Below are 20,487 nucleotides of genomic sequence, written 5' to 3'. Positions count from 1 at the left end.
TAATTTTAAAAAATTTTAATTGACACACTGTTATTATAAATATTTGATGTTTTGATACATATATGTTGTATAATAATGAGTCGGGGTAGTTAATGTAGCCATACCTCATGCATGTATCATTTCTTTGTGGCAAAAACATTCAAATGTCTCTCCTTTAGCTGCTATGTAACATGCAAAACTTAAGTGTTAACCAGAGTCACCCTACTGTAAAATAGAACAACAGAACTTATTATCCCATCTAATTGCAATTTTGTACCCATTGGCCAACTTCTCCCCATATATTATTATGTTTTTGCTTTTTTTTTTAGATTCCACAAATGAGCGAGGTCATGCAGTATTTGTCTCTCTGTGCCTGGCGTACTGTTGGTTTAGGTCAGTGCCTGCTACCTATGTTATTAAAAACATCTTCATTTCTTACAGGAAGCAAAAACAGAGAGACAACCAACATGCTACATCTGGAGCTTCCTTGGTAAGACAGAGTGACGTGCATTTGTTAATTTTGTAGTTCTGCTGCTGTATTTCTTCCTGTCGCTTTCTCAGAATGCATTAATAGCCAAGTGGCCTTGTTCGATTAGTAATTGATTACACATCTGGAAAATCAAGGACGGGACCTGGGATTAATATAAGTGCTCTGTGCTCCCCTACTTTGGGGGTGTCGCAGGCAGCCTCAGAAGCAATGCTATTTCACACTTTGCAAACCAAGTGGGCATTAAAACCTACCATGGGCCAGATGTCTGCTTTTCCAGAGAGCCTGTCCTGCAAACTTCTTGGAGACTGAGAACACATTTCTACTTCATGACACCGGGGATTAAGACCTTATTGTCTATGTGCATGTCCAGGGTGGTATCAATGGAAAAGATAGAGATGATGGTGATAACGTGGAGACCACCCACCCCCTGCAACACTTCCTCATGGTACCCTGGCAGCAGGTGTCTCTGCTCTGGGCTGGAACCTACCTCATCCAGAAGAACCAGACATCATCAGACATCAGTGGGCTGAGAAAGTTGGTCTTTGGTATTTTCATATCCACATTAGCATCCATGGGGACGTTTCATGGACTAGAAATGACCTGCTCTCTGTGGTCAGCTCCTGCCATGAGCTTGTGTCTGGTCCAGCTTCTAATACGGTGCCACTAGTACCTAAGTTCCAAACAATTTCTTTATTTAAGAAAGAGCAAAGAGGAAGATGCCATTTAAAGGACAAGGGGCCTTAGCTATTATGGAGACCTGATCTGTGCATTTTAAGAAAAGCAGGAAGAAGGTTTTCTATTCATCATGAGTATGATCACTTAACAACACACTCCACAGCTTCCAAAACAAGGTCCAAAGTACAGATAAAACCATCAACCATATGAGTTATGTTTAACTGAAAAAAAAAAAAAAAAAAAAAGCAAATGCTTTAGGAGATGTACTCAAAGCCATCCTAAAACATGATGATAATATCAAAGTGCCCTAAAATAAGGACACCATGTTCCCACTTACAGAAGTCATGCAAAGAAGATGGGAAGCGGTGTTCAGCATTCTTAGTGGCTTGTATTTCAGGAGCTGGCTGGCGGTGACCTTCAGCATGCTACTGTGTTTAAAGTCATCCATGAGCAGTGACGTATCCGGCTCCCGGCCGAACATTCTTCTTCTGATGGCAGATGACCTCGGCATCGGGGACATCGGCTGCTATGGGAACAATACCGTAAGGTGAGGAACAGTGGAGGGCTAACCTTGTGTCCCCAGTGCAGACACCACAAGAAAGAGGAGACACTCTGACAAACCTTGATCTGAGCAATTACACTTGCACAGAGTTCTGCACACACAGCTTCTTTTAACACCCCCTAATCCCGCTGTTTTCTTGCACCAGCTCCAATTCATCCTATACGTGACTACTCTTTTCATTTTTAAATAGTATTTTTATCTGCCCAGTACATGATGGACAATGTTTCAAAAATCACTGCTATTGCCTGTAAGCCAGAGACCAAAATTCAGCTACACGTCCCTCCCCAACCCTGTGTCCATTCAGCCAAGCCACCAAAGCAATGTTCAGACACACAAATCCATGTCCTCCCAATCCCAGTATACGACATGACCATCTGTCTTGTGCTGGTGCATCTTTCTAGAATCATCTATTACCTTTGTCACATCTAACTGCCCTTTGGGACCAAGCTCAGGTACCTCATGATGCTATGTCTGAGTCCATGCATTGAGGCCTTACTCTTTGTCTAAATTCCACCCCCATGTGGCATCTACAATGTGTTGGTGTCCACGAGGTGGGACCTTCCCATGAAGACTGAGTCCCCAGGAAGCTGACAGCCTGGACCCTCGATTCTTGGATTCCCTGTGACAGCTATTTCTTGGTACCAGTTGTACCTGCAGGAAACTCAGTCATATCTGAGTTGATGTTTCTCTGAAGATTCCAAAGACTGGTAAAGTTCTTGTCTTTGGTTATTCCAAAGAACACCCGGACACCTTAAATGATGACCAACAGGCTTTCTATTAAGTAGCATGTAGCTATGCTTAGGAAAATCCTGTTTGTTTTTGAAGGAATGAAACTTTAATTTTCCCTCTACAGGACTCCAAATATCGACCGTCTTGCAGAGGGTGGGGTGAAACTGACCCATCACATCACTGCCGCTTCGGTGTGTACCCCGAGTAGAGCTGCTTTTCTGACGGGCAGATACCCTATTCGATCAGGTTAGTCTTTCTTTACTACTAACTGTGGGGCTGGGCGGGAGCACACTGCCTTGAATTCCTTTAATACAGCTATTAAGGCGTGAGTCCTTTGGCATTGTGTGGAGAGAATGGTCCAATCCCTGTATTTTTACCACCAGGTTGGAGTCAGTAAGAGTTGTAGTGCTGCACAGGTAAAGAGAAGATACAGGCAGGGATCCATTCATTGGACTGTCTCCTGTGATGTCTATAGGGGACTGTACAAGACAAGAGTGGGCAGACTTACCACTCAGCTATCCCACTGCTGGGTATATACCCAAAAGGAGATGAAACCACTATATCAGAAAGACACCTGCACTCCCAAGTTCATCACAACACTCTTCCCAATAGCCAAGACGTGGAATCAACCTAAATGCCCATCAGCGGATGAACGGATTAAAAAAACTGTGCCATATACACACAATGGAATACTATGCAGCTATAAAAAGACATGATGTCCTATCATTTGCAGCAACATGGATGGAACTGGAAACCATCACGTTAAGTGAAGTAAGTCAGGCACAGAAAGAAAAATACTGCACAATCTCACTCCTATGTGGAACCTATAAAAAAAAAAAAGGAGACAGTGGTTCTCCTGGAAATGGATGGTAGAATAATGATTATCAGAGGCTGGGAAGAGAGAAGTTGGATGAGAAGGGGTGGACTCATAGATACAAAACTATGCTGTGTACACTAAGTGAATCATTGTGCAGGATATGCATGTATTGAAACAACACACTGTATCCCACAAATATGTACAAGTAAATGTTAGAATATTTTGAATAATAATAATAAAAAAAAAGAGTGGGCAAACTTTTTCTGCAAAGGGCAAGATAGTACATATTCTCAGCTCTGCAGGCCGTGTAGTCTCTGCTGCAACTACTCAGCTCTGTTTTTGTAGCTTGAAAACACCTATAGGCAGTACATGCACAAATGTGTTCCAATAAAACTTTATTTATAAACACCAAAATTATAAGGTCATGTAATTTTCCATGTTGTCACATATACTTCTGTATTTTTTTCCAACCATTTAAAAAATGCAGAAACTATTCTCCACTAGCTGGGAACAAAAACAGGTGGCAAGACGGATTTGGCCCAGGGGTCATAGTTTGCCAATTCTTAGTATGGGAGACACTAAGGGATATTAACAGGCAATATGTTGACTCTGGTTGTGCCAAAGTTTAAGAACACAAGTGTGTTTACTCTGGAGAAGAAGAAATAGGGGTCTCTGAAGATTATCTTTAAATCTCTGCCCACCTCATGAAAAATAATTTTCCTTTATTCTTTGTGGCCCCAAGAAGAAAATCTGAGACCTTTGGATGGGTCTAAAGATTGACATACTTGGCAAAATATTTCTCTTGTTCCACCTCAGGGGTTACACCCCATCCACATTGTGCCCTATAAGTCTTATAGGTACTTTGGCATAAAGGTGTACCATGTTTTGCTTCGTATCCTCTATTTTCCTGTGGATGTGTGACAGAGAGTAGAAATTCAAATTTCTGTGTGATCGTCCTCAGCATCCCTGTCCTCTTTGACCCTAAGGCTGAGAAACCTGACTCTGGGGAAAGGTTCAGACCCTGTATTAGTTAGGGTTGTCCAAAGAAACAAAACCAATGGGATCCATCTATCCATCTATCTATCTATCTGTCTATCTATCTATCTATCTATCTATCTATCTATCTATCTATCTGTCTGTCTGTCTGTCTGTCTCTCTGTGTGCCTTTCTATCTATCCATCCATCCATCCATCCACCCATCCAACCATCCATCCATCCATCCATCCATCCATCCATACTTCTATCCATCCATCCATCCATCCACCCATCCAACCATCCATCCATCCATCCATCCTTCCATCCATCCATCCTTCCATCCATCCATCCATCCATCCATCCATCCATCCATCCATCCATCCATCCATCCATCCATCCATCCATACTTCTATCCATCCATCCATCCATCCACCCATCCAACCATCCATCCATCCATCCTTCCATCCATCCATCCTTCCATCCATCCATCCATCCATCCATCCATCCATCCATCCATCCATCCATCCATCCATCCTTCTATCTATCCAACCATCCAACCATCCATCCATCCATCAAGGGTGTATGTATGTATGTATGTATACATGTTCTTATTATCTATCTATATATCCATTCTCCAATCTATCCATCCAACTGTCCATCCATTAAGTAGATGTGTATGTATACATGTGTCTATTATCTATCTCTCCATCCATCTACCTAATCGTACATCATCTATTTATCTATTCATTATGTACGTATGTGTCTATTTTCTATCCATCCATCCATCCACGTATTCATCCATTATGTATGTACGTGTGTGTATATATATATGTGTGTGTGTGTGTGTGTGTGTGTGTGTATCCATTATCTATCCATCCATACATGTGATCATCTATCATATCTATTTATCTATCCATCTGTCTATCTCTCTAATCTATCACATCTATGTATCTATCCATCCACCTACTAATCTATCCATCCTATCTATTATCTATCTACCTACTCTCTATCTATCTATCTACCAAAGGAGATTTATTTTTAAAAACTGGGTCATGAGATTGTGAGGTGCACAAATCTGAAATCTGCAGGGCTCATCTTCAGGCTGGAAACTCACACAGGAACTGACGCTGCAGCCTCAAGGCAGAATTTCCTTTTTATCTGGAAAACTCCATGTTTGCTTTTAAGGCCTCCAACTTGATGAAAATAGATCAACCTGTATTATCAAGAGTCATCTCCTTTGGTTAAAGTCAAGTGAACATAGGTGTTAACCATATCTACAAAGTACCTTCACAGTGTGAATAACTGAGGACTGTAGCCTGGCCAACTGGACACATCAAACTGACCCTCACAGACTTTCATGCTTGGCGGTGTCTGGGGCCCCATCTCATGCCCCAAGGAGGAAGGAAGCTTGGCCAATGTAAGCTGAAACAGCCCAATTGTCTCTGTAAAGTCTTCACACTGGTCTTCATTGAACCAGGACACATCCTCAAGGTTTTGGAAAACCTCAGAAAGAATTCTCCAAGTCCCGCAGTGATGACCACTGAGAACTATTCACTCTTTGACCCGATGGAGCCTCTCTAATCAGAGTGATTTACCCAGATATCCTTGGAGACTTTGAACATCTTTTAAGTTGGTGGTTCTGAGCCACAGCTGCACCTTGGAATCACCGCAGAACTTCAGAAAAACACAGGTGCCAACACTCCCCCTTGGACAGTCTCACCTCTCTGGCCTGGGGTGCATCCTGGTATACTAATTATGTTTTTCATGTCTATTTTAAGATGCTATGATATTGTGGTGTCTTGCTGATCTTGGAGTGACAGCCACTCCCGGGGCTGGCTAATTCTTAAACAGAGCAAACAACTCACCTGAGTGCACCTTTCATATGCAAACTAACCAAGCCAGAGCTCACACTCCAACCACAGTCTCTACAGAGCTCTCTCACTCTGGGACACTGTCCACCTGCCCTAATTACCTCAGGGCAGGTACTGGACAACTAAGGACAGCCCCTACGGCCTGGATCTGCCTCCTGACTGATCTGGATGCTTTCCTGTATGGTCCCCATGGCTTGGTGTGCCCCCTCCTCTTGGGACCTGAGAGTAACAAACCATCTTTTCAATGGCATCATCTTCTGATCTGTTGGCCTCATCATACCTGAATAATAATAAAACCTACTGTATTAGTCAGGGCTCTCCAAAGAGAACCAATGGGAGTTTTATATAGACATATGAGAGGTGATTTATTAGGGGAATTGGCTCACATGATTGTGAAAAGTGTCTGGATAGTCTGGCTGCAAACTGGATGCTGGTAGCGTAGCTCAGTCCATGCCCAGAAGCCTCAGAATCACAGAAGCCAATGGTGTGATTCTCAGTCCAAGGCCAAAGGCCCAAGAGCCAGGAGTATCATGGATTTAAGTCTTGGAACCCAAAGTCTGAAGAGTCTTGACTTCAGATGTCCATGGACAGGAGAGAAGACTGTATCCCAGCTCCAGCAGAAATAGAGTGAGATTCACCTTTTCCCATTTCTGTTCTCTCCAGGCCCCCAGCAAATTGGATGGTGCCCACCTATATTGAGAGGGGATCTTTCCCACCCAGTCCACTCAATCTCTCATGCTAATCTCTTCTGGAAACACCTTCATAGACTCACCCCAAAATAATGCTTTACCAGGTTTCTAGGTATTCCTTAATCTGGTCACATTGACACCGAAAATTAACCATCACACCTGCATTTCAAAACACCTGGGTAGAGGTCCAAGCTATATGTGAGTCAGAATGAATTATTTCAGCTGTTACCAACCTTGTTATTCCATAAGAATCCTTCAGAGGATCTTCCAATCACTTCAAAGCTCAACTTCCACCCCAGACCAACTAACATTACAGTGTCTGGGGTGATAACCCGACGTCAGAATATTTTGAAGCTCCCCACATGACCCCAACGTGCAGACAAGTTTGAGAACCGCTGGCTTACATCAAGAGTTTGGTGAATTGTAAAACTATTTTTAATTCTCATTCCTTTTTCATTTGATTCTCTTTTTGTATAGCCTGCACATTACAGGACAATACGTCATCTCACCGAATTTTTCAATTCACAAATCATTTCCCCTACTGCCAAAAATGCAATCCATGCAAGAAGGAAATTTTTAATTTAATTTTAAATAATGGAGATTTTCGCTAAATATCCTAATTTTTAAAAAATGAATAATGAATAAGCAAACAAAAATGTGCAATAGTAACATTGTATTTTAATGATTGCCCATAGGTATGGTTTCCAGCAATGGTTACCGCGTTCTTCAATGGGCTGGAGCATCTGGAGGCCTTCCAACAAATGAGACAACTTTTGCAAAAATATTGAAAGACCAGGACTATGCCACCGGACTAATAGGTATGTACATTTTTATAGGGAAAGTATATTCAACTAATGCATTTGAAAGCTGCATGCATCCAGACACGATGTTCATTCCCAGTAATACAAATAGGTACTCAGGAAATATCAACTCCAGGAAATATTTGACATTTCATTCAATGTGCTGATGCACTGTAATAGAAAAAAATTAGGACCTATACACTCTTGGGACAAAAAATTTCCATAATGGTGTTTTTCCTTGCTCTCCATGTGGAAATGTGATTACAAAGCTTAGCACCTCCCTCTCTGCTTCCATAAATTATGTGCTTGTTTTTCTATATGTCAACAAACTGTGCCATGTATCGAACAAACATAAAATTAAAGACAAGAGTTTTTAGAGAAGGAACCAAGTCACCGTTCTCATTATCATGTTTTAGTAATCCTTTTTATTAGCAGGACCATTTACTGTAGCAAAGAACATGACTAGCACATATGCTGAATATAAAGTCCAACAGAGTCTCAGTTCTTAAGACAGAAGAGTCTACCTGCATGGGATAGTCCCTAAGCAATTGTATGAGGTTCTCTGGATGGCAGACACCCCTGGGGTACGAGAAAATGTAGTGTGTCTTTGTCAACACCCCAGTAGTGCTAGCAAGGGAACCAAACGTCTTCCTTTGATTGAAATTGAACATGATGCTCTGTGAAACCTATCGCCCATCTCAACCTTGCCCATTTTCATAGTGGTTCAGCAAAGCGAGGAACAATTCTGAAGTCCAGAAGTCTTTTGCCTGTACTGATGATATCAGATGGAGCTTTCTGGAGAAACCTTGTCACTCTGCGCCTTTATCAAGGCTTTGCCATAGAACATCACAAATAACAGTCCCCAAAGGTATCATGTCTTCAATTTGCTGGAACCAGCAAATAATATTTTATGTGCAGAAAGAGTCCCAGTGTGATTAAGTTAAGGATCTTGAGATGGGGTGATCATTTTGGATTATCCAGGTGGGCCCTATGTACAAGGGCAAGGGTTCTTTTAAGAGGATGGCAGCATGGCAGGGAGATTTGACTATAGAGAGGAGAAGCCATATGAACATGGAGGCAGAGCTGGAGTGATGCAGCCACAAGCCCAGGGATGCCTGGAGCCACCTGGAGCTGGAAGAGGCAGGAAGGATCCTCCCCTGGAGCCTCCAAAGGGAGCACAGCCCTGCCTCCCCTGGATCTCAGACTTCTGCCTCCAGACCTGGGAGAGGATCAATTTCTGTTGTTTTAATCAACCAGGATAATAGTACCTTACTGGACCTTTCATAGGAAACTAATATACCAGGTGATATCGTTGCATGGGGTTCTCTTTTCTCTAAAATGACTATGTCAGGATGAGGTGCAAGTATCAGCCAGCACTACTCCCACCCCGCCGTCTCCCCACCCGCCCCAGCACCCAGCAAGCACCTGGAAACTGGCAAGCACACAGCTGCCACTCACCCCGTGGTGCTCAGCAGGTTATCACTTCAACATTCTTACCCCCCTCTCAGGAAAATGGCATCTGGGTCTCAACTGTGAATCCTCCGACGATCACTGCCACCACCCGCTCCACCACGGATTTGACCATTTCTATGGAATGCCCTTCTCCCCGATGGCTGATTGTGCCCACTGGGAACTCTCCGAGAAGCGTGTGAGCCTGGAGCGCAAACTCAGCTTGTGCTTCCAGATGGTGGCCTTCGCTGCCCTCACGCTGGTGGCCGGAAGGCTCAGCGGCCTGACTTGGAGCTCATGGATGCCGGTCATCCTGTCTACCATCGCGGCCACGGTGCTCCTCACGGCCTGGTACTTTGTGGGTGCTCTGATTGTCCATGCAGACTGCTTTCTGATGAAAAACCACACCATCACGGAGCAGCCCATGCGCCTGCAAAGAACGACGTCTCTTATCCTGGAGGAGGTCTCGTCCTTTCTCAAGAGGTGAGCGTTGAAGGTTTAGCCTTGTCCCAGCTCTAAGTTTCGTGATGAAAGTTTATGCTGAGTGGCCTTCTGCTGTCACAGGTGTCTGGAGAGTGAGAGGACCCTGAAAGGCACTTTTGGTAAAATGGGGCATGGGTGACGGTCATCTAGGCTGTGTGACTTGCCTCGTGCCCACTAAAATACTGTGAATTCAGTTGGAATTTCCTGCTCTGGGGCCAAACCTGTTCCATCAGCACCTATCGATCACTGTGGGCCATACTTAACTAACATGAAAGATTGAATTACTTGCAGAGCCATTACAGTAAACTCTAAATATTTTTTAAGGCTCTGTCATGGAGACTAAAATGTTCTATGGCTGACTTCAGCCCAGATAGATATTTGAGTGACAAGGGGACAATATCAGACCAAGGGACCAGGTGAAAAGCCACAATAAATGGAGTCAGCTCCGTGTTCCCCAAGGGAGTTCCAGCCAAGAGGGTGACATGGTCAAATCCCAACTTACCTGGTGGCAAGGAGGTTATGATCATGTTCTAGAACATCTTTAGAGTGTTCTTGACAGAACAGCTTGATGTAGGTCAGGTATGGTGCTAATTATTAGCTTGCAAATTAAAACAGGTGAGAATCACGTGTCCTAGGTAAGGCTAAGACCTTCATCTTTGCTTTGCTCCTATACTTTAAAGATGTAGATGAGGCTATAGCAATCAGTCAGAGAGAAAGGAAAGATGAGACCTAGCTCAGAAAAAGGGAAATTGAATCAAAATTAATAATCTGATATGCCTGTTTTTGAAAGTACATTTTTTTTTAAATCAGGATTTCATGTCCTAAACGTCATTGCTTGATAGCAATTATAAAGAAAACTAAATGCGAAATATCACATATTCTGTAAGACAGGGTTTGAGGTAGAAACATGTACCAAAATAATTGAACAAAATAAATGTCAGGTTATACAGCAGGATGGTGTTCTTTTATGCTCAGTTGTCATAAATATGTAGAGTTAGAAAATTATAATACTCAGGGGAAAATAGATGTTTAAATTACTATGGATTTGTAAATAGATTTTAGAAGGGAAAAGTCATCGCATTAAAGATTCTTAAACACAAGAATATTCTGAAGTTGAATTGTGCTTTTTTGTGTGTTTGCTTTTGGTGAACAGATTACTGAAGACATAGAGTAAAAACCATGGCAGGTTAGATGTGTACTTAGTGTCTCCAGGACTTGAATCTCTGTTTTACAAAAAAAAAAAAAAAATAGTCGTTTTGTATTTATTTTTAGAAACAAGCATGGACCTTTCCTCCTTTTCGTTTCGTTTTTACATGTCCATGTCCCTCTTACCACTACGGAGAACTTCCTTGGAAAAAGTCACCATGGGCTGTATGGGGACAACGTAGAGGAGATGGACTGGATGGTAGGTAAGTTCGTTTTCCAGGGAAAAACATGATGGTTCCCTATTCAGCAAAAGCAGACGGAGAGGAAATAAAGAATGAAAGGGTGAGTTTACTTAAGGTGAAATACAGAAGACACAGTATAAATATTGCAATCAGATTGGATTTTCAGGGTCTAGAGTATTCTATATCTTTATTCTGTGAAATGCACTCCACAACACAGCATCATAAATGATTTAAATTTGCCAAAGGTGTCCACCTTCTAATCCCCATGTGGCAGACAGAATAATAACCTCAAAGATGTCCACGTCCTAATCCCCATGTGGTAGACAGAATAATGCCCCAAAGATGTCCACGTCCTAATCTCCATGTGGTAGACAGGGTAAAAAAGAATCAGATCTAATTCTTCCCAGCTCAAAGGTGTCTAGTGGCTCCACTGTGTTAAAAATAGACCTAAATTCCTTGCATTCACCTACAGGATCCTACCTGACATGCTCCTACCAGAGTCTAGTCTCATCTTTATCCATCCCGTCTCATGTGCTGCCTTCTGGAAACACGGAGCGCACACATCACGTTTCCCTTTTGTCCCCTTATCAGGGTGTTTACTCCAGTCATCCACTTCAGGGTGGGTTCTTCTCAGTCTATAGGATTCTGCTATGAAGCTTCGGAGTTTGCCCTAAAAGTCTACCCCTAAAGCAGCTCCCTGCACCAATCACTTTCTCTCCATCCTGTTGTGCTCTTGGTTGTCTCACCTTTATGGCCATATGTTAGGTGGGTTGATGTTCTGTTTTCCCCCATGAGAATATATTACCTCCTGTGGGTCAGGATGGTCCTACCTTGCTCACTCCTTGCACCCCTGGGTTTACAGTAGTTCCTGGACAGACAGAAAAGAATTGTTTCTTTAGTGAGCCAAGGCTGGAGTAAATACAGGGGTCTAGACACAGCCATGTCCCTGCTTCTCAGACAAGGACTCAGGCACCAACAGTTTTCCGTGGAAGTGGCCTTAGAACGCTAGGAGCCTCAGGATCATAATAACCAGAGATCTGGGGAGAAAATGCACTTTTAAAAAGTTTAAAAACCCCATCCTGGAGTAAAATGCATGATTCAAATGAATGGTTAAGAAAAAAATGATGAAAGTTGGAAGACATTCGTGTGATCACTCAATTTGTGATTAATTTCACATCTCTTCCCAATCAGGCCTGGCCCATTCCCTGCAGGACGAATTTACTCATCTTTGTTGCAAGGGGTGCTTGGATGAAAAAGGTTAAGAATGACCAGAAAGTAGAGACTATTTTATGTGATGTCAAATATCGAGTGTTTAAAATTGAATTTAAGATGCCACAATATGTAAAATGTATTTGAAATTAATAAATGGGCAGATCTATGGGATGTAACACTTACTGAATAATTAAGACTGAAATTTTATAGCAGAGTCAAGAACTCAGCCTGTTTATCAACACAAGGAAAACATCATGAGATGCATTTTAGAAACCGTTTCAATGTTTACAGTTTTTTTTTTTTTTTCTGTCTCAGCTTAAAACCATATAAATCCACAGTATAATCATTTTAAACTGAAAATTGTTGTCATGAGGTAAGTAAGTAATGCACAGAGTATTTGGGGAATAGTGAAACTGTGCTGTGTGGTGCTATAATGGTGGATAGATGACATGCATTGGCCCAAACTCAGGCTGTCCAACACAAAAAGTGAAACATAGTGTAAAATATGGACTTCAGTTAATAATAGTATATTAATATCAGTTCATCAATTACAACATTGCTCAGTTTATGTGTGCACCTAAAATGGTTCCAAAAATAAAATCTATTAATTAAGGGGTGAATAACTCAATAGAGCCACAAATTTAAACATTCTTGTCCAAAGATAGCAGAAAAAAACAAAGAAGAAATGACCAAAATAATAATAATAATAATAATAATAGAACAAAGAAACAAACAAAACCCAAAAGCAATATGGTTGATTTAAAGCTAACCATATTGTCTTAAATGTAAGTGGCCTAACATATCAGTTAAAATGCAGAGATTGTCAGACTAAATAAAACAAAACAAAAAAGCAAATCCCAACTGAAAGAAATGCACTCAAAGCATAAAGATATAGATAAGTTAAAAGTTAAAGGCATCCAGTAAAAAGATATATTTGAGGCCATTAAAAGGCAAACTGGAAGAACATTTTGTCAGTTGTTAGAAATAAAAATAATATAGTCCTCCTTAATTTAAAAAAAAAATCTCTTGGACATTGAGAATTACATAAATGACAATATTTCTCTTTCCTGTGACTGTAAAAAAAACAGAGTTCCTGTTGAGAACTGTTCTTTGTCAATGGCATTTCCATTGACATTCTAAGCCAATGCTTCCTCTTCTGTAATTTCAGTTTGCCTCAATTTTCAGTCTTTGCTATTTTGTCCTGTATAGCACATACCCCTGTAGCTTGCCTAAAATTTTTTTGGATACGGGATGGGAAATACATAATATTACTAGTCACTCCTATTACACATTGAAACTAAAGACTCATTCTTGTGGACAATTGCAAAATGCCAGAGCACACAGTGAATAGTTTGGTTTAAGATATTCTTCTCTTCTGATTGGCTGCAACACATCTGTTCTTCACAGGGCAGATTCTTGATACTTTGAACAAGGAAGGTTTGACCGACAGTACGCTCATTTACTTTACATCGGACCATGGGGGATCCTTAGAATCTCAGTTCAGAAACAACCAGTATGGTGGCTGGAATGGGATATACAAAGGTAAGGCTGAGAGATTCCCAGATCCTTATCTGGAGACTTATTTCTTCCTGATGATTGCCAACACTTCCACTGGAATGGGGCTATCTGTCCTAGGAGACTGCAAGGACTTTGGTTTTTCCTATCCAGAGCAAACATGACAATTTGTCGTGCTCATGTTTGAAATGGGTTTTTTGCACAATTAAGTGGTGTGGGATATATTCACAGGGTTGTGCAGCTATCACCACTGTTTAATTTCAGAACATTTTCATCAGCACAAAAAAGGAAAACAAACAAACAAAGAAAAACACCCTGTGCTCATTAGCAGTCATTCCTCATTACCCCCTATGACCAGCCCCTATCAACTGCCAACTTGTTTTCTATCTCTGTCTCCCTGTCGTAGACATTTCATGTCAATGAAATTGTACACTATATGGTCCTTTGGGACTTCTGGGCGTGGCCACTTTTTAATCAAACCAGGATTCTACTGACTACAGACACACCATTATTTCATGGATCACAAAGATTCTAAAACGTGCTGCCACGTAAACGTGGCTTAAGGCTGTTATGGTTTTCTTTTCACTTACAAAGCTTAATTTTCCACTTAGTAAAAGAGCTTGTTTAGATTAATGTTAGCATATATAGTTAACACGCATCAGCCTAGTAATACGTTAAAGGGAATATATATTTATTTAATTTATGTTCTTATATTTTAAAAATATAAAACTTCCTTCCTAAAACATCTTCACATTGAGGGTCCAACTCCTCAGAAAACCTTTTCATCTCAACACATCAATGTTGATGTCTTTTTCATTTGTCACTGGGTTTAGGGCCCACCCTAATCCAATCCACCCTAACCAACAAGGTTTAAAAAACACACAAAATCTAACCTTTGCCAGGGAAAGTATATGTTGAATGTGAGAGAGAGAGAGAGAGTTAAAACAAGCAAAACATGCAGAAAGGTTAAATCACCCATGGTAAGCATTTGTTTCTGATTTTAAATCACATTTTTTCTGCTTTTGTTGAAACGCAGGTGGCAAAGGCATGGGAGGCTGGGAAGGTGGCATTCGCGTCCCAGGAATATTCTGGTGGCCCAGGATGCTGCCGGCAGGCCGAGTGATTGACGAGCCCACCAGCCTTATGGATGTTTTCCCCACTGTGGTCCAGCTGGGGGGCGGCCAGGTGCCCCGGGACAGGTACAGAACATCCCAAAGAAAGCAATTCCACTTTGCATAAAGACAACAACATTTGTGGGAAATAAAAACGTCCCTATAGCATTGTCATAAGAAATCCATGAAATTGGTATCTGAGAAGACACTCCAGTCTCTATTATTTAATGCTAGGATCAAATGTCGGCTTTATTTTATATGCAAATGTCCATTTCTCTTCTCCTAATTCTTAAGTGGAGCCCATTATGTTTTAAGGGTGATTGTCATTAAAACATCAAACAAATCATCACAAGAAATTTTTCTTGACCCAGTATGGCAGGAACTTTTATAGGATTCCAGTTTTCCTTGTGTTAGAAGATAAAACTTGGGATAAAATAGAAAAAAAAAAAAATGTTTTACAATCTTGACAACCTAAAGATGAACACATACATTGTTATGTCTGTGTGTGGATGTGTGGATGTGTGTGTGCATATAAATGTATGTAACTGTGTACAAAGACACAAATTTTAATAGCTTTGTGGTATTTTCTCTCAACTACTCCCATATAGGTGGGCATTGGCCTTGCTTTAAAGAAAACAATACTGTCTTGCCAATTTATTGGCTGTCATGTTTATCTCCTTAGTAAAAATTTCTAAAAGTTGAATTCCAGAGTCAATAATATCACCGTTTATAGGTAAATCTCTTGACATATTTTGTCAAAGTGTACACTGGAAACTGCTGCTACCCATATGTGATAGTATCAATTTTAAAAACAATGGAACTAAAATCATTTAAAATTATGTGTATGTATACACATACACATACATAAACATATATGTGTGTTTATATATGTGTATTATGTTATATAATTTATACATACTAACACATGTTATGTATATATATATACATGCATTACACATACATGTGTTATAATTTCCAATGCTTTATCACTAGAAATGTTGAAAATATCATATTTTTATTTTACATTTCTGTTTTTCTTCCATTGAATTACATGTCTCTTGTTGAAGTGTTTTCTAATAGGCTATTAATATTTCTTTGTAATTTATAACACCCATGTGCTTTAAGAAGAAAATTATATTATGTGTATTGTAAATATGGTTCAACAGAACGTAAAATAAATTTAGCTGTATATTATTGGTTGGTTCTATTAGTATATATACATACATAAACATATACAAACATGTCTGTACATACAGTTGATTTTATATATACATGATATGTATATATATATGATTCTACGTTTCAATTCGTAATTGTAACTATGACCAAGTAAAGTCCACTTGGGGTTCTGAATTCTGTATCTTGGTGGAAACATTAATCCACTTAGAATGGCAAAAACATGGGGATACATTTTCTAAATTCATGGCATCCATAAAAATCTATCTGTGTTTATGATTAAAATTTGAGATACAAGATCCTGAAAAGTTTTCAAAATATTTCCAGGAAAATTAAATAGGGTCACAGCAGTTTTCCATTGAAAGGCATTAAGTTATCTTCACCTGCACGGAAAATGAACGTTCACATTCAAAGAACAGTATTTATTCCTACACCTTGGTTATACAGGCAGCCCAAACTTGGCAAGTAATGGAGAGATGCAGATATGTTTTCTGTCTTGGTGCAACTGACCATGTAATTTGAAATAAAATGCAACAGGGCAATCCCCGCAAATCAGAACAGGTGGACTCAACCTTTGTTTTAAGAAGGTGCAGAAAATACACCTGGAATCCCAAGAACAGGGGGAGGATAGAGCTGGGCAGTGTAAAATGAGCAGCATTTTTGTAAAATGAGCAGTATTTGAAAAGAGAAGAAAGGCCAGGCACCATAAAGGAGGATGTGCTTGGCCAGAGAACTTTCTAGAAAAAAGAAACAGATCAGGTCTTGTCAAAGAATACAACATATTCTGTAACAGCATAAAGCCCAATACGATGTAAAAACAGAACAAAACAAAAGATGTCCCGACAAATCTTCAGTTTATTTTTACATTTGTAGTAAGGTTGGCTGGATATGAATTAAGCCGACCAGTCTGACTCCTCGATTCTCTTTTAGCGTGAGGTGATATTTGGCTGCTCCAGGCTTCTCCGGAGCCTGCTGATGCTCACATCTGCCTTCCACCCTGTCTGCGTTCCCATGTGGACTTCCTTCCACTGATCTGATACCAGGAGATCAGAGGCCCCGGCTGCAGCTGGCAGCTGATGTAGGGAGAACATGTTCCCGTCCTGGCTGCGACTCTTGACGCCCCTGTGCTTCTTCTGCAGAGTGATTGACGGACGGGACCTGCTGCCCCTGCTCCTGGGGAATGTCCGGCACTCAGACCATGAGTTCCTGCTGCACTACTGTGAGAGGTTTCTGCACGCAGCCCGGTGGCACCAGCGGGACAGTGAGTAGGGGATGCCCTTTGGGAAAGAGCCCCCGGGTGGCACCCCAGCCCCAGAAGACGCCTTATATCCTGCTTCTGTTTCATGTCTCTGGGTTTCATGGCTTTCCTGTTTTCCACTACCTTTTCACGCTTTTGTTCTTGGCAATAATTGTCCCCTAATTCCAGCAACTTCCCTCTTGAGATCACCTGTCAGTCATCGGAAGAGTTGTTACCTGTGGCTTAAGTATCGCTTATGGGATTGTTTATTCCCTGTCTGCTTCTCTCCCACAATACGAAGTACAACTTTTATCATTTTACACACACATCCATGTGCTTGAGGCTGTCTCTGATTTTTCTAAGTCTCTTTTATTCATCTAGATTTGTTTCCAAATGTTGCAACGACCCGTATCAGTCTGTTTCGGTTGCTTATAACAGTACCCGAAACTGGGTAATTTATAAAGAAACACAATTTATTAGTTTGGAGGCTGGAAAGTCCAAGGTCCAGGCAACACATCTGGTGAGGTCTTCTATAGCAATTCCGGGTGTCACATGGTGAGAATGTGCTGTGCAAGAGAGAGCTGACCTGCTCACTTGCTGTCCTTATAAAGCCACCAGAACCACACCCCTCACTCTAGGAATGGATCCAGGAGGGCACAGTCTTCACAATCCAATCACCTCTTTAAGCCTCCACCTTTCAAATACCATAATTGGATTTCCCATCCTCTTAACACTGTTACAATGGGGGTCAAGTTTCCAACACGTGAACTTCCAGGGACACATTTGACCCAAGGCACCACCTTAGCTTAATGACCTAATTTCACCTTCACGGTAACAATCAAACTTTGCCATACACATTCAGAATAACTTTTGCATTCCAACATTTCTTCGGTTCTTTGGGCCCCACTGTACGTTCAAAAACAAAACCAAAACAACGCTATAAAATCTGAAAAACCTCAGCTCTGATCACCGGAGCTTTGCAATTTCTAAGCTCCAACCGTCTTGGGCTCACTGTTCCAAGGACAAGCTGAGCCAGTCTCTGCCTTGGGGTGTTTGCATTAGGTGTTACAACCACCTGGAACACTCCCTGAACCGGATCTCCATGTGGCTGGTTTGTTTTTGACGTTTATGTTCCAAGTCAATATTCCCTTCTCAGACAGCCTTCCTTAACCAAAACCAGTAACCTTTTTCCCCATTCTACACTGTGTCCCCCTCCGACTGCACCCACACAAACCTCCACAGTTAACTTTCCATCACCTGGACCAGTTGTATTTTCACATGGATGCTTAACACTCTCTGCAACCTTCTTATTTTTGTGTCTGCTTACCACTCTCTGGGCTGTCTCCTCTCACTAAGACCTGGTCTATCTTCCTTTCCCACCTCTCAACACATTTGCTGCATTATGACAACCATTGCTAACATGCAACGAGTGCATGCCAGACACCATTCTGTACATCTACTTATTAACTCACTTCACCCAGACAAAAAGGGCAGGTGGCAATTGTCATGCCACTCCTGAAGCGAGGACACTGGCAGCCACTTGGCAACAGGCCCAGGGAGCCTCTGCAAGTGTTCTCAGTGTGGGCAGAGGTCAGAGAGTTTAATCACACAGCAAACATCCATAAACACCAGACCACAGTGGTGCCATTCTTGGGAGGCAGGATACAGGGTGGGGCCCTGAACCTCAGCAGACAGAGGAAGGAAGGAAGAAAGGAAGGAAGGGAGGTAGGGAGGGAGTCCTGCATGTCCGTCTGAGCTGACCACTACTACATGCTGGCTGTACACTACTACATGCACGGGGACCGCTGGCCACCTCCCTCTGCAGGGACAAGAGCATCGCATCCCAGAGCAAATGCCACCCAGTCTCTCTCCCTCCGTGCTCCCTGGTTTTTCCTGCTCTTGGAACTATCCGCACATTCAGCTGTGCTCCTGGGGAAGGAATGGCTACCAGGGTCCTGCTCTCACTGCCCTGCAGGGATGCAAAGGGACTGGGGACAGGGCATGGGAGAGCTTGCTCTCAAAGCAGCAGGAGCCATAGGGCTGAGGTTGTGGAGCTCTCCTGTGTCCCAAGGCCAGGCAGGACGCTGGGGTGGACACATGTACCATCTGTCCTTTAATGCTTTCAAAGCCGTTTCCTGAGGCTGAGCTTGGTTTGGTGCTGGATGCCTTCCCGTTCTAGATCTTCCTAGACAATGGAGGTTGCCTGTTGCAACTCTCTCTCTCTCTCTCTCTCTCTCTCTCTCTCTCTCTCTCTCTCTCTCTCCGTTCCTCACTTCCTTCCTTCCTTCCTTTTCTTGCTTGTGCCCTCAAAGCACAATTGAAAAGAAATGCATTGAGAATAACTAGTCAGATACCATTTTAAACCTCTGAGAATTCAGTCATAAAACTATCTCTCACTAATTTTTTAACATGCAAACAAGCAGTTTGCTTAAAAAAAAAAAAAAAAGCCTTATTGAGATATAATTTACACACCATACCATCAAACTTTTCGAACGTGAAATTGAGTGGCATTCAATATTTACCACGTTGTGCAACCACCACGTCTATCTAATTCCAGAACTCCCCAGAAGGAGACCCCAGACCCATTAAGGGATCACTCCTCATTTTCTGCTATCTGCAGCCCCTGGCAACTGCTAATCTATTTTTTGTCTTTATGGATTTGCCTATTCCAGACATTTCATATAAGTGGAATCCTACAATATGTGGCCTTTTGTGTCTGGCGTCTGTCACTGAGCATGATGTGTTCCAGGTTCATCCACACTGCAGCAGGCGTCAGTACCTCATTCCTCTTCACGGCTGAGTAATAGTCCACTGTGTGGATGGACCACATTCTCTTTATCCACCCATCTGCAGGTGGACACTTGGGTTGTGTCTACCCTTTGGCTATTGTGAATAACGTTGCTCTCCAGCAATGCCCCTTCCTCTAAGTTAATCCTCTGCAATTCTTGCCCTTCCACCAGGAGGGACAGTATGGAAAGTCCACTACATGACCCCAGTGTTCCAGCCAGAGGGAGCCAGTGCCTGCTATGGGACAGCGGTCTGCCCATGCTCTGGGGAAAATGTAGTCCAGCATGACCCACCTCTGCTCTTTGACCTCTCGAGAGACCCTTCAGAGTCCCATGTCCTCACACCAGCCACAGAGCCCTCATTTTATCAGGTGATGGAGAGAGTCCAGCAGGCCGTGGAGCAACACCAGAAGACTCTCCACCCTGTTCCCCTGCAGCTGGATATGCTGGAAAACCTCTGGAGACCATGGCTCCAGCCTTGCTGTGGCCCTTTCCCCCTCTGCTGGTGTGACACGGAAGACAGCCACCAATAAACATCTATG

At 42.1% G+C, this 20,487-nt stretch overlaps 1 protein-coding gene across 1 annotated transcript; it reads left to right on the top strand.

The window, feature by feature from the left end:
* The first annotated feature begins 446 nt into the window (after positions 1–446).
* ARSL (arylsulfatase L) lies at positions 447–20,487 on the top strand. The gene is made up of 10 exons (XM_063083396.1): positions 447–469; positions 1,542–1,691; positions 2,560–2,681; positions 7,483–7,605; positions 9,096–9,519; positions 10,792–10,928; positions 13,527–13,661; positions 14,671–14,833; positions 17,062–17,183; positions 20,120–20,487. The coding sequence occupies exons 1-10, from the start codon at positions 447–449 to the stop codon at positions 20,476–20,478; spliced, it is 1,758 nt and encodes a 585-aa protein (XP_062939466.1). The 3' UTR covers positions 20,479–20,487.

This window comes from Cynocephalus volans, chromosome X (genome assembly GCF_027409185.1).
Source record: "Cynocephalus volans isolate mCynVol1 chromosome X, mCynVol1.pri, whole genome shotgun sequence".
NCBI classification, from domain to species: domain Eukaryota; kingdom Metazoa; phylum Chordata; class Mammalia; order Dermoptera; family Cynocephalidae; genus Cynocephalus; species Cynocephalus volans.
The sequence above is the reverse complement of the archived record's forward strand: the minus strand, read 5'-3'. Positions and strand labels throughout refer to the sequence as shown.

Bases quoted from the DNA above. Each gene is read 5' to 3' on its own strand.
- ARSL (XM_063083396.1), top strand. From the start codon at position 447: ATGCTACATCTGGAGCTTCCTTG. The intron at 1,692-2,559 runs GTGAGGAACAGT...TTCCCTCTACAG, and splicing joins TATGGGAACAATACCGTAAG to GACTCCAAATATCGACCGTC. The intron at 17,184-20,119 runs GTGAGTAGGGGA...CCCTTCCACCAG, and splicing joins CCGGTGGCACCAGCGGGACA to GAGGGACAGTATGGAAAGTC.